The sequence below is a fragment of the Agelaius phoeniceus genome, chromosome 8, assembly GCF_051311805.1.
Source record: "Agelaius phoeniceus isolate bAgePho1 chromosome 8, bAgePho1.hap1, whole genome shotgun sequence".
NCBI classification, from domain to species: domain Eukaryota; kingdom Metazoa; phylum Chordata; class Aves; order Passeriformes; family Icteridae; genus Agelaius; species Agelaius phoeniceus.
In genome coordinates, this window is record NC_135272.1 from 284,168 (window position 1) to 298,796 (window position 14,629).

The following is a 14,629-nucleotide window of genomic DNA, read 5'->3' on the forward strand; positions in this document are numbered from 1 at the left end:
TCAAAGGCCTTTTTCCATGCTTTATTTTCCTCAGTTATTATTAGAATTCACAACTATCCCATTGTCGATGTCCACACATTTCTCATTCACAAATACACATGTCGCCTGTTTGTACCTGACATGAAACTCAGCTTTGTATTTCACACAGGGCAGATGTGTTTGTGGGCACCCCTTGGGCAGGTGCCAGCTGTGTGCACTGCAGAGGGGCACACTGAGATGGGCTTTGTCTTTGAGGCCAGCATGGGCCAGCATGGGCTGAGTGTGCAAGGCAGGGCTGGAAAGCTTTCACAGTGCTTTGCCCTGCTTAGGTGAAAGGGTGGTGTTGGAGACGCCAGCGTGGCTCCCGCTGTTACCTCACTGCTCTCCCCTCAGCTTCATGCTGCCGTGTTTTGACTGAGGCATAGACGTGAGAGAGTGAAGCCAGTGGTCTACAGCAAGGCACACCGAACCCCACCCTGCTGCAAAGGAGGAACAGAAGAAATCTCTTCAGGTGTCTCTCTTTAATCAAGATGTGTTTCAGCTATTAAAGAAGCTTTGAAGAGAGAATGTTGGAGTCCAAAACTGAAGGCAGGATCCCAGGCCTTGGTTACTGCCAACTTGTCCTGGTTTAGGGCAAATTTGGAGGAGAATTTCCAAATTAGGGCTCCTCCAGTAAGCAAACCCCCACGGCCCCTCCCGCCAACCAGTTCGGGAAGGATTCCTCAGAGAGAAGTGGAAAGAACCTGTTTATTTAACAGGCACAGCACCCCCCAGCACACAAAATGAACAATACCGGATGGCAACTCTGAAAAGATATGACAAATTCAGAAAGTCTCTCTTGGGGGGTGGTCACTCTGTTCTCAGCCCCTCTGGTGCTGGGGCAGCTGCTGCAGGCCAGAAGGTGCAGACTCTTGGTGTTTCCCAGGTCCCAGTCCGGAGCAGGTTCGAAATGGTCAGAAAAAGGAAAGGAGAAATGGTCCAGGAAGAAATTTGGACAGTTTAGCTAAACTAGCTAATGAGTAAAAGCAAGCAGAAGCGAGAGAGAGCAAAGCGAAAAGCAAAAGCAGCAAAAGCAAAAGCTGCAGTCTCTGTGTCCCGCCAGGCTGATAAGAAAAGCAAAACAAAACTTTCCCTCTTCAGAGCCAGTCTTAAAGGTACAGAACATAATATCCAACATTAACAGAACACATGAATGGGGATACAAGCATCATAAAGTCACCCTGGGACACAACTGGAAGAGGAAATTGGGAAGAAAAGACGTGAAGATGATGCCTCACTCTCCAGAGATGTCCTCAAGTGAAGCTTGTGCAGCAAAAGACATTGATGGGCTGACTGCCTTACCTTTCCCAGGGTGTATTGCGCGGGAGCTGGAAACGCTCCCTTTCCAGGAAGGTTGGTTTTTAGTCCCATGGAGAACTTGGGAGCCCTGGTTTTGTAGACATCCAGATCCACCTTGTCAAGTGCCGCAGGACCTGGCGTCTGCAAGAGAAGCAATGAGGTTGGTGGGTACAAGAGGCAGTGTGGATTCTTGCTGGCTGTCCATGAGTACTGTGCTGCTTTAGGTGGCTGGCCAGAGGAGTAGCGTGGGAGGCCTGGAGCCTTGGCAACAGGGGCTCCTTGGGAAGACAGGTAGATTTGCCAGAGGATGAGGGGAGATTCTTGCCCTTAAGGGCAGTGAGCTGTACTGTGTCAAAGCTGCTGGGGTGGAAAAATGGGGGGCTCCAGGTGTGGGTGTTCCTGGTAGTAGCAGAGCCAGAGGCCCTGTGGCTTCTTGTGCTTTGCTGCAGGTGCAGGGAAGCGTGTGTTATGTGGGGAAAGGGCAGGCACTGGGGCCCTTGTGCCCTTAGCAGAGCAGCTGAGCTTCTGCTGCTGCTGTCAGAGAACAGAAGCACAGCTCACCTTTGCCACCTCTTGAAAACAGCTCGGGTATTGACTCTTCCCCTTCATGGAGTAGCAGGGTTCAGCAGGAGTGTATGCTGTGTTGAGTCCCAGAATCCTGGGCAAGCTGTAGGTGCCAGGAGCTGGAAATGGAATAGGAAGACAGCATAGGTCAGCCCTGTGGGAAAGGGTGCAATGCATTCAGTGGAAGAGAGTCAGCCTGCCAAGCTGGCTGTGAGGAGCAGGAAGGCTATCCTGCCCCTCATGCCAGTGCCTCTGGCTTTTGTTGCATGTGGTGTGCCTTGGCTGTTTGAAAGCAGAGATGCCGGCTCTTGTGTGAGATGGGAGAAGTTGGTGCTGTGGGACGGCACAAAGCTTGTTGAGCGCGCACTGCCTCTTGCTGCGCAGGCTTTTTGCTAGGCCTGTTGAAGAAGCTGCAGATGCTCCCTGCAGGACACGCAGGCTGTAAGAGTGTCTGTTTCCCCAAGTTCCATACCTGGTGTTCGGAAACCTCTAAAACCCTTGGCTCGGGATGCCAGGCTATTGGCCGGTGCCGTATGGAAGACGTGTTTGTGTGCAGGATCCGTGGTGTAGTCTTTATTAACTACACTACAACTATATATAAAAAGGAACACACACAGGAAAATGAAAACCTTACAAATACATTTCCTCCTCTCCCCACCAAATTTCCAATACAATACATCTGTTCCCCAAATCACCAACTCTTGGTCCAGCACCACCCTTCAGACAATCAATCCTCAGTTCATCAAGAGGAGAGGAGTCCTTCTTGTACCATGGGCTTCCCCTGGAAACACAGCTGAAGCCTCGTGTGTTTCCGTGTCACTCGTGGCACCGCCCAGAGTCCATCTGCCGTCGTGACCTCTTCCTTTCATGTCCAGTGCTCTCACCACTGAACACGGACCAGAGCTGCTTCTAGGGTCGTCTTTTTAAGGATGCTCTGTCCCGTTCCAAAAAGAGCACAGTCTCTCCTTTGGGACACCTGTCCCACCCATATTTTTTGACCCCCTGGGGCCGAGGGGTACCAACACTGAACCCTCTTGGTTCTGAGGCATTGCCTCCTCCTAGATGCAGTCTCTGTATCACAAGGAACAGGGTTCTGTCCATGGCTGTACAAAAAGAGTCCAGCAAAAGCCACTCCATCATCTCTTCCCACTAAGATTCTTCTCTATTCTTCCACTATCTCTCGCTTGCCCAAACCTCTCTCACACTTGCACAGCTGTACTGTGTCAAAGCTGCGGGGGTGGAAAAATGGGGGGGTTCAGGTGTGGGTGTTCCTGGTAGTAGCAGAGCCAGAGGCCCTGTGGCTTCTTGTGCTTTGCTGCAGGTGCAGGGAAGCGTGTGTTATGTGGGGAAAGGGCAGGCACTGGGGCCCTTGTGCCCTTAGCAGAGCAGCTGAGCTTCTGCTGCTGCTGCTGTCAGAGAACAGAAGCACAGCTCACTTTTGCCACCTCTTGAAAACAGCTCGGGTATTGCCTCTTCCCCTTCATGGAGTGGAGCGGTGTGGCCGGTAGAGCACACCCAGGCTAGGTGACCAGCCCGTCTCCAGCTGATGGGGCGCTTCCCCAACTCATAGTCAGGTACCACACCTAAGGCAATAAATCGCCTTGTGGACGTTTGCCGCTGAAACTCCAACCCGCAGGAGAAAGAAGAGGCGTCTCTCAGTCTCTTGGTGCAATCAGGTTTATTAGGCCCCAGAGGGACCAAGCACTCCCAATGAATCCCGAGGCTGAGAGCCCCGAGGAGGGGAAAACTTCGGTTTATAAGGAACGTGGGAGGGGAGGGTGGTAACAAATCAGGAGCGAGAAGGGAAGGATACATTGAAGACTGACATAATGACAAAACCAATCATACATAACTAAGGGAGGGGCCCCGGTCCATGAGCCAATCACCCGACACCCTGGCCAGAAGTTTCTGGAAAAAGAGGCAGGGGTGCCGAGTGACAGGCAGGCAACCGGGGGTGGAGAACTAAAAGGATACATATCACAACTATGGAAACTGGGGAGGGGTTTGGGAATTGACATTTAACTGAATCAGGACAGGACCCTTCAGCAAAACAATGGGGAAGAACAGAACAAGCCCAGAACGAGCCGCAACATCTCCCCCTTTTTTGTTTTAAAAGAAAAGAACAGGAGGGGTACACAACATAGTTCAAACTGAAGAGTGGGTCTGCTCCACATCGCCTGAGCCAGGGTAGAAGTCTTCGGAGCTTTGATGGTCGGAGGAGACGGAGTCCCAGTCTTTGCCGCCTTCCTCTGGGGCTTCTACCCGGCTCACATCTGGGATTGCCGTCGCTGTGGCTATAAGCCTCTTGACCAATCTCCAGACGATGGAGCAGGCGACTAAAACAACAAACAAAACTAGGAGGGATGAAAGAATCGTTTTTAAAATGGACCCTGCCCAACTTGACAGTCCCCATCCTGTGAAGAGGTCCCCCAGCCAGTCCGACGTCTGCTGTTTTATTTCATGAACGAGGCCCTGCATCTTGTCGATGGCCACCCTCGCGTCCTCGGCCCGTGATGACAGGTTCAGGCAGAAGAGGCCCTCGAATTCTTCACAGCGATGATGATGTAATAATAATAGAAAGTCAATCGCTGCGCGATTTTGCAAAGTCGCCTTCCTCGTTATTTCCTCGTCTGAGAGGAGGTCCGAAAGCGTAGCTGATGTTAAGTTGGCTTGCTTGACCACCCAACACTCTAGGCGGGCCAATTCGCCTAGAGACTTGGCCACTGACACCCAGGGTAAAAACAGGGTGATGGCCACCGTTTTAGGCTTCGACCAATGTTCAATTTGGGAGTCGCAATCCAGATCGAGATCTTTAAGATCTCTTTTGGATCGGGTCGAATTCGGATGGACTCTCTTCAGTTTCCAATCGCAAATTTGAGTCATGTTGGGGGTAAGCAGCGACAGCCGCCCTAAAGCACAAGGACCTCTGACCAGGCGAGCGGGGATGCCTGCCCATGCTCGGTCTCCACAAATAAAAAAGATCCCCCGGGGTAGGGACAATGGTTTGCTGCCCAGGGTAGATGCAAGAGGTATTTCAACGGCCATTTTGCACCACTGGGCAGCCTCATATTCGATTTTTGATGGTTTCAACCAGGTGTACCTACTGTCCCAGGGGTGTGGGGCAAAATGAAACAAGAAAGAAATGGGGGCGTTGGTGGAACCGAGCAAATCGAGTTCTGGAGGTTCGGAACTCAAAGGGACCAGCCCCTTGATCCCGTCCCTCCAGACATCTCTAATATCTATGGAGGGGGAAAGGGTTCCAGATACAACTGGGGCGAGGGTAAAGTTGAAAGGAGAGGGAAGCTCATTGGGAGAGAGAGGGATCCCCATGAGGCAAGACGACATCGGGTCCTCTGCTGACCCCATGTCCAAACAGATGTGCTCTTGGCCGAGGGCGCTTGCGAGGGTGCACCATACGTTGGCCTTGGGCTGGGGGACGATCCACGGGCCCGCTGGTGGTGTGAGGGTCCCAAGGAGGATGACTGTCAAAATGGCCGTGGTGAGGGTCAGGTCCATATTTGATGGGGAGCAACTGAAACAAACAAAAGAGGCAAGTATGAGAAATAATTCTGGACGTGGTCCTGCCTGTGTTAGGGAGAGAGTTAGGGATGGTCTGACTCCAACTCCAAGGACTTCCGCCGCCGCTGCCAACAAGCCTCTTCGACCTGTTTTGCCTCTTCAACCACCTGCACCTTCTCAGGGCAGAAGGGCCTGACCCACTTCACTGGTATCCATTTCGGCCCTGAGGGAGTGGACATGCAAGCGTATCCCCTCCCCCAGGTGATGAGGTCCAAAGGCCCCTCCGTTTTCCAGGTCTCCGGATCCTTAATTAGGACCGGGGGCCTGGCCCTAGGCTGCAGCTGCTCATGTCTCCCGAAGTGTCTCGTAATGGGCGGATTAAGATTTTCAAAAGAGCAGTTTAGAAAATTGATGGTAAACAACGCCCTTGAGAGATGGATGTGGGGGGACTCCACCTTCACTGCCATGTGTTGTTGTTCTAAGACTCTTTTTAGGCTCTGGTGGGTCCTCTCCACCACGGCTTGACCTGTCGGGGAATAGGGGATGCCGGTCTTATGCTCTATTCCCCATTGCTGCAGGAAGCTATGCAGCTCCCTGGATTTGTACGCTGGGCCGTTGTCTGTTTTAATCACCTTGGGGATGCCCAGGACAGCGAACGCCTGTATCAGGTGTTTCTCACAGTTCGCTGCCCTTTCCCCTGTGTGGGCAGAGGCATAGACTGCGCCGGAGAAAAGTATCCACAGAAACGTGAACAAACTGGAGTCGGCCAAATGATGGGATGTGTGTCACATCCATCTGCCACACCTCGCAGCTGGATAATCCTCGAGGGTTAGCTCCTAGAGGTATTGATGGGAGCTGGTGGGACTGGCACTGGGGACATGTAGCCACAATTGCCTTGGCCTGCTTGCGTGTGAGGCAGAATTGCCGAACAAGGCCAGGGGCATTCTGGTGGAACTGCTGGTGGCTGATCTTTGCTTGACCGAACAGATCAGGGAGCGGGGAGACCTCAACTGGAGTGGCAAGGGTGTCAGCACGCCTGTTGCCCTCTGCAATGAACCCCGGCAAATCGGTATGTGACCTGACATGCATCACATAAAAAGGTTGCTCTTGGTGGGAGACTAAAGTTACTAGCTTAGAGAGCAAGTTAACAAAGGCATGTTTGACACCTCCTGCAATACGGCATTTTCGGCTCTGGATACTACACCTGCTACATACGCTGAATCAGTAACCAAATTAAATGGTTCAGAGAACCTCTCAAAAGCTCTGACGACAGTGTCCAACTCAGCAACCTGAGGTGATCCTTCTACCTCGGTGACATCTGACTCCCACCGCTGAGTTTGAGGATCCTTCCAAGTCATGACTGACTCATGGGATGCTCCATATGCGTCTGTAAAAACTGTCAGAGCGTTTAAAGGGGTTCTACTCTGAATCCTTTTTGTTGTTAGAGTAAATTGAACATCCTGATTAAATAGTTTATGGGCCGGCTGATCTACTGCAATTTGGCCAGTGTAGCTATCCAAAGCTAGTTGGAGCATCTCATTAATCTCAAAAAGATCGTCAAACATTTTTCTTTTGAGATGGCCCGAGTCAAATTTAATAGGAATGTGTATGCATTCAAAGTCACAACCTGCCAGCTCTCTGATCCGGGATCTCGCTTTTCGGATCAATTCTGCCACCAGCTCAGATGGCTGTGTCATCCTTTTGGACCTGTGATGGCTGAGGAAAACCCACTCTATGATTAAGAGGGGATCCCCCGAGCCTCGGTCCTTGCTTTTGATAGTATGGTCCCACTGGAAAATCACCCTGGAGGTGTGGCAGCTTACCCAAAATGATGAACTTGAATGGCAGGCCCGGCTGATATCTGTGAGCTTGCCTGGCCGAGATAGAATCTTGGATTTTCTCCAGCGCTGTCTGGGCCTCTGGGGTAAGGGACCTTGGAGAACTAAGCTCCTCTCCCCCTTTCAATAAATTGAAAAGGGGGGATAGGTCTTCAGTTGGGATACCTAGCCAAGGCCTTACCCAATTTAAGGACCCACACAGTTGATGGACATCCGCCAGGTTCTTTATATTAGTTTTAATAGCCAATTTTTGCGGCACAATGGTCCGCTTTGTTATATCCAGACCCAGGTACTTCCAAGGTGGCATCCGCTGAATCTTGTCCTGCTGTAGCTCGAACCCTGCAGCAATCAATGCATTGATTGTCAGGTCAAGTGCGTGGGTAAGTAGGTCATCGGTCGGAGCACAAATCAAAATATCGTCCATATAATGGTGAATGATGGCATCCCCTGCAACTGTATGGATTGGGGACAGCAAGGAAGCGACGTACCATTGGCAGATCACTGGGCTGTTCTTCATTCCTTGTGGAAGGACCCGCCAATGGTAGCGCTTGCTTGGGGCTTCACGGTTGATGGCAGGAACCGTGAAGGCAAAACGCGGAGCATCATCCGGGTGTAAGGGAATTTGAAAGAAGCAATCTTTTATATCACTGACAGCCAAATTCCAATTTTGGGGGAGCATCGTTGGGGACGGCATCCCTGGTTGGAGAGGCCCCATATCAACAATGATGTTGTTAATTTGACGGAGGTCGTGAAGGAACCGCCACTTGTCTTTGTTGGGTTTCTTGATGACAAACACTGGGGAGTTCCATTCGGACATGGTCTCCACCAGGTTGCCCTTCAGTAGCTGCTCCTTGATGAGCTCATTGAGTGCCGCTAATTTTTGCTTGTTGAGCGGCCACTGTGCTACCTGTACTGGTTTATCAGATTTCCAATTCAGCTTCCAGGTAGGGCGCTCTTCAGTGGCCGCTGCCCGAAAAACCTGGGGAGCCGCTGGAAGGTCAATTCGGGCTCCCCACTGGGCAAGGAGGTCTCTCCCCCACAGGGGTTCCGTATAGTCTAACACGAATGGGCGTACTGAAGCCAGTTGCCCATCCGGCCCCATAATTTGTACGGTGCTCCTGGATTGACGAGCCAATTGTAAACCCCCGACACCTCGGATGTGACCCGACGCGTCCTGCAATTCCCAATGTGACGGCCATTCCCGGGAAGGAATGATCGTCACATCTGCCCCCGTTTCCAACAAGCCTTGGAGTGGCTTCTGCTCCCCCCCTTTCGAAAGGTGACAAGTTATGCGTGGTCTTTCTTGCCCCAAAACTTGGGCCCAAGGTACTGTTGGGCCCTGGTTTTTGGATGGGGAGGACCCCGGGACCCAAGTCAGCTCAGGAACAGGGATTGCTTGCGCAATCACCTGTCCTTTGGGCAAGAAAGAGGGGGGATGGACACAGTACAGTCCAATGGCGAACTGTCCCGGGTCCGATGTTAGGAGACCCGGGACGATGTTCACCTCTAATGGGGTGTGTTTTGTGTCTCCGACGACAACGTACTTACACTTGATCCGCCCCCAGTTTTCTGGGCACTCCGGGCAGACCGTCGCTAGATGGAAATCGGAGTCCTTAAGGTGGAGTGGCTCCGTGAGCTGCAGCCTGAAAGGCCTAGAAGTAGAAGAGGTGGTTAGAATTGGCTTAGGTTGGAGGCATAGTAAACATGACATGTCCGGTGTTTTTGAGTCAGTCTGGTTGGCGGCAGGTGGCGGTCCTCCTGTTTTCCCCTCCCTGCTAGATGATACATGGCCCGCCTTATTTTTGTCGTTGCACAGGGGGGAGCTGCACTCTGAAGCTAGTTTTTTGGCGGGGCCTTCCCCCGAAGTCCCTGCCCTCTTTTAAATTCATAGAATTCCTTCCGCAGGGGGCAATCGGGCATCCAGTGCCCTAGCTTCCCGCAGAGGTGGCATGGGGAGGCCTTTGCAGCGGTGGATCTGGAGGCGGGTGGACGGTGTGATGTTTCTGTGAAGGCGTCCTCTGGCGAATCTTCTGCTACATTAATTTGGGGTGGCGGTTTGCTCCTCCTCTCACACTCTCTGGCTGGTGGTATCAGGACTTTCCGGGCACAGACTTCTAGCATAGCTTGCAGTGTGGGGGGAGAGTGTACTGGTAGGCTAAAGATGGCGTCCCGGCACGTAGTGTTTGCGTTCGCGGATGCCACTTCCTTCAAGATGTCGTTTCTGGCACCCTCACTCCCCACCTGCAGCTCTACAGCTTTGTGGAGTCTCTCTACGAAGTCTATGAATGGTTCCTTGGTGCCCTGAAAAGTCTTAGAATACGAGAGGAGGGGGGCCGCCCCCGGCAGAGCCAGGAACGCCTTCTCTGCCGTCCTGGCGGATTCTCTGAGGGCCTCCGAGGGGATGGCACCCGCCTGCAGGTGACCATACACCCAGCTCCCAGTCCCTAAAAGTTGGTCAATGGAGATGACATTTCCCATTGCATCCAGGCCCGTGCGTGGCTGCTCCCACAATGAAGGGAGAGCCTCCGTCACCTCCCTCCTCCAGGCCCCCTCCCACATGACCTGCTCGGTTGGATTGAGCAGGCATGTGAAGAGGCGCCTGAGATCAGAGGGGGTGATGTCGGCCTCCGACAAGGTGGCCTGCAACAGCCCTCGGAAATATTCACTTTCTCGGCCAAAATCTTTCTGGGCCTTGCACAAATCTTTAATCTGCGCCTGGCTAAATGGGACCCATTGCCTACGCATCCTACCCTCTCCCTCTGGATGGTAAAAGTCCGGGGCCGCGGATGGAATGGCGGCGGGCCCCGGTTCTCGGTTCTCTGTTCCCCCCCACCCCGGACCCCGAAGCGTGGGAACTGGAAGGAGGAGCGTGGGAACCGGAAGAGAGGAGGGCAGGGGCGTGGCAAGGAACTTGGGCAGGATGGCCTGGTGTGGGAGTGCCCGCCCAGGAGGAGGAGTCAGGGGCCTGGACTTCATTAAATGCAGGGGGAGGAGAAACAGGGGAAACAGGAGGTGGAAAAGGAGGTACCGTGGGAGGAGCCATAGCAGGGACTAACACGGAGGAGGAACTGGAGGGGAAGGAGGAGGGACCAGGAGGGAGGAGGGACAAAGGGGTGGACCATTGAGAGGGGCCGGAAGGCAGGAAGGGGTTGGAACTGGGAAAAAAGGGATTCTGGGAAGAAGGAGAGGATTTTCCCGCCTCAGCCACGAGGTCCCCTCCATCTTGGGCTCCATAGGAGCCATCTTGGGGAGATGGAGGGAGCTGGGAACGAACTTGGGATTTCTTAACTGGGGACTTCGGGACTGGGGCAGGGAGGGAAGGAGAGGAGCCCCTAAGAGTCTGGCCAGGACTCTTAGGGTGGGGGGGCCGAGGATCCCGAGGGGACCCAGGGGACTGGTGGACACCCTGCGCCGGGCTGGTGCGAGATGCTCCCTTCAGAATCCCGGTTTTAGGTCGAGAGGGAAGGGGAAGAGGGTTAGGGGCAGGGGTAGAGGACAAACTGGGGCGTGAACTAGAGCCAACAGGGGGCTTTCCCGAGTTCCCTTTTGCTTTTAGAATAGTCCGAATTTGATGGATCCAAAAGGCGAATTGGGAGAGCGAGGTGTCTCCCAACTTAATCAAGCTCAGTAACTTGTTATTCACCCTCTGCCAAAAAGCAGGGTCGTTGATTAAGTCAGGAGAGACTTCAGGGAACTGGGAAAGTAACCAACCAACTAATTTTTTAACTTCAGATTTCTGAACATGGAAACCCCCCCCCCAATAAGGATACCCACAACGTGGTTATAAAGCCCCTTCTGGGCTGCCGAAAACTTTGCACCCATACTTTAGATATTCACAATGGCAGCTGCTACAAAGCCCCCACCATTCCAGCAAAAGTTGAAAGAAAAAGAATAAGGGAGCCACCCACCGGCCCCTGTCCGAAGTAAAATAGAGAGACGGGTGGCGACAAAACACCGAAGAGAGGGACAGAGAGAGAGAAAGAGAAAAAAACTTACGAAATCCAGCAGTGGCCAACGAAAAACTGGAACGTCGGGGTCCTGTGGACGAGACGACTCTTCGGGTGAGCAGAGCTACCGTCTCTGATTCCCGGGGAGCGCCACCCCTAAAACGGGGTCTGCTCTACCCTGGGGTAGTTCCGCGGCCAAATGGGATTTGAACGAATCCTGTCCGTGGGGTCCGGCGAACAGTGTCCTTAGGCACTCCACTGACCTTTGTGCTGGTCAGGAGCAGTCCAGAGGGGCCCCACGTTGGGCGCCAGAACTGGAGCGGTGTGGCTGGTAGAGAACACCCAGGCTAGGTGACCAGCCCGTCTCCAGCTGATGGGGCGCTTCACCAACTCGTAGTCAGGTACCACACCTAAGGCAATAAACTGCCTTGTGGACGTTGGCCGCTGAAACTCCAACCTGCAGGAGAAAGAAGAGGCGTCTCTCAGTCTCTCAGTGCATTCGGGTTTATTAGGCCCCAGAGGGACCAAGCACTCCCAATGAATCCCGAGGCTGAGAGCCCCGAGGAGGGGAAAACTTCGGTTTATAAGGAACGTGGGAGGGGAGGGTGGTAACAAATCAGGAGCGAGAAGGGAAGGATACATTGAAGACTGACATAATGACAAAACCAATCATACATAACTAAGGGAGGGGCCCCGGTCCATGAGCCAATCACCTGACACTCTGGCCAGAAGTTTCTGGAAAAAGAGGCAGGGGTGCTGAGTGACAGGCAGGACACCGGGGGTGGAGAACCAAAAGGATACATATCGCAACTATGAAACTGGGGAGGGGTTTGGGAATTGACATTTAACTGAATCAGGACAGGACCCTTCAGCATAACAATGGGGAAGAACAGAACAAGCACAAAACGACCCGCAACAATGAAGTAGCATGGTTCAGCAGGAGTGTATGCTGTGTTGAGTCCCAGAATCCTGGGCAAGCTGTAGGTGCCAGGAGCTGGAAACGGAATAGGAAGACAGCATAGGTCAGCCCTGTGGGAAAGGGTGCAATGCATTCAGTGGAAGAGAGTCAGCCTGCCAAGCTGGCTGTGAGGAGCAGGAAGGCTATCCTGCCCCTCATGCCAGTGCCTCTGGCTTTTGTTGCATGTGGTGTGCCTTGGCTGTTTGAAAGCAGAGATGCCGGCTCTTGTGTGAGATGGGAGAAGTTGGTCCTGTGGGACGGCACAAAGCTTGTTGAGCGCACACTGCCTCTTGCTGCGCAGGCTTTTTGCTAGGCCTGTTGAAGAAGCTGCAGATACTCCCTGCGGGACACGCAGGCTGGAAGAGCGTCTGTTTCCCCAAGTTCCATACCTGGTGTTTGGAAATCTCTAAAACCCTTGGCTCAGGATGCCAGCCTATGGGCCGCTGCAGCACGGAAGACGCGTTTGCTGGCAGCATCTGTAGTGTAGTCACCTGGGACACAGAAGGAGACAAGAAAAGTGAAGCTGGAGCCTAAGTGCAAGGCACAGAGGAGAAGTCAGGAGGAGCTGGAGGAGGTGCTCAGTCTTGCTTCTTTTCTATCTGGAACTCTCTGAAGCCCATTCAGGGCGTGAGCAGAGGGCTCTGTGCCCCAGTGGCACAGGGCAACAGTAAGGCCTGCTTGTCTGGCCTGGATGAAGGGCTGCAGAAATGCTACTCACTGGGTCCAGGGGTGACCAAACTCTTGCTCTTGGGACGTGCTGTCACAAGTGCCGATGGAGCCACCTGCTTCCCAGTCTTGGTGATGGATGATTGGAGGAAGTAGCGAGCACCTGGTGAGCAGGTTGCTGCGGAGGGAGCATTGCTGCCTGCAAATGAGTGTGCGGGGGCTCTGTCTTTGGTGGGATCATGAGCCATATGACCTGGTGTGGTGATTTGACAGGAAATGTGTTTTTTGGGATGCTGTGTTTTGGGCCAATGGATATTCCGGCTTTAATATTGGCATTTAACCTGGCCATTAGGACATGGACACGCCTCTGAGAACACGGGGTTAAAAGCAGAGCTCTCCCCTGGGAGGGTCCTTTTGGGTTTCCAGCGGGAAAGAGTTCAGGTCTCTGCCCCGGCCCAGCTGCTGGCTGGGCAGGGGGAGGGGAAAAGCCATGTGGCTGGGAGAGGTAGGCCTGAGCCAGGGGGTGGAAGGGTAGAAGAGAGAAAGAGAGAGAGGGAGCCATTGGGCAGCCACACCTGAGCGACACAAAGAGAGAGAGAGAGAGAGAGAGAGAGAGAGAGAGAGAGAGAGAGAGAGAGAGAGAGGAGAGAGAGCCGCTGCCTGAGACTGTAACCTTGAAACCTGATAAACGTGGGCCTGTGCCGGCAGCACGGCTGGGAAGGAGAAGAAGGGGGGTGTTCAGCCGGCCACTTGTAGGAGCTTTTAAGCCCTTTTACAGATCATTGACCTCTCCTAGAAGATAGAGTGGAAGATGAGGAAGGAAATGTGCAAGTGTGAGAGAGGTCTGGGCGAGCGAGAGATAGTAGAAGAGTAGAGAAGAATCCTAGTGGGAAGAGATGATGGAGTGGCTTTTGCTGGACTCTTTTTGTATAGCTATGGACAGAACCATGTTCCTTGTGACACAGAGACTGCATCTAGGGGGAGGCAATGGCCACAGAACCAAGAGGGTTCAGTGTTGGTGCCCCTCGGCCCCAGGGGGTGAAAAAATAGGGGGGGGACAGGTGTCCCAAAGGAGAGACTGTGCCCTTTTTGGATCGGGACAGAGCATCCTTAAAAGACAACCCTAGAAGCAGCTCTGGTCTGTGTTCAGTGGTGAGAGCACTGGACATGAAAGGAAGAGGTCACGACAGCAGATGGACTCTGGGCAGTGCCACGAGTGACACTGAAACACACAAGGCTTCGACATTGTTTCCAGCCAGGGGAAGCCCATAGTACAAGAAGGACTCCTCTCCTCTTGATGAACTGAGGATTGATTGTCTGAAGGATGGTGCTAGACCAGGAGTTGGTGATTTGAGGAATAAATGTATTGTGTTGGAAATTTGGTGGGGGGAGGAGGAAATGCATTTGTGAGGTTTTCATTTTCCCTGTGTGTGTGTGTTCCTTTTTATCTATAGTTGTAGAGTAGTTAATAAAGTTCTGTTTTCTTTTCTTTCCTAAGTAGGAGCCTGCTTTGCTTATTCCTGGTCACATCTCACAGCAGCTACCAGGGAGAGGGTATCTTCATGGGGGCACTGGCATTGTGCCAGTGTCAAACCATGACACCTGGGAAGCAAAGCTGTGAAAGGACCCGTGCCTGCAAGTGTGTGGTGAAAGGAGGTTCATGGCTCGATGGCTCTCTGTGCCTCTCACCCTGGGGGATGCTTGTGAGAGGCTTGGGAGGGTTGTCACTGAGCCTGTGACCCCAGGCCATTCCCCAGCGGGTGTCCCTGCTCCTTTCACCCCAGGCCATTCGCCAGGGGGTCTTCATCATTCTCACCCCA

General features: G+C 53.1%; 1 protein-coding gene across 1 annotated transcript; it reads right to left on the minus strand.

Annotated features, from left to right (window-relative positions):
• Positions 1-500: 500 nt before the first annotated feature.
• LOC129131480 (ciliary microtubule associated protein 1A-like) lies at positions 501-13,057 on the minus strand. Its single transcript, XM_077182682.1, has 5 exons — positions 12,858-13,057; positions 2,354-2,466; positions 1,879-2,000; positions 1,321-1,458; positions 501-596 (listed from the first exon to the last, which is right to left on the minus strand). The coding sequence occupies exons 1-5, from the start codon at positions 13,055-13,057 to the stop codon at positions 501-503; spliced, it is 669 nt and encodes a 222-aa protein (XP_077038797.1).
• Positions 13,058-14,629: the final 1,572 nt, after the last annotated feature.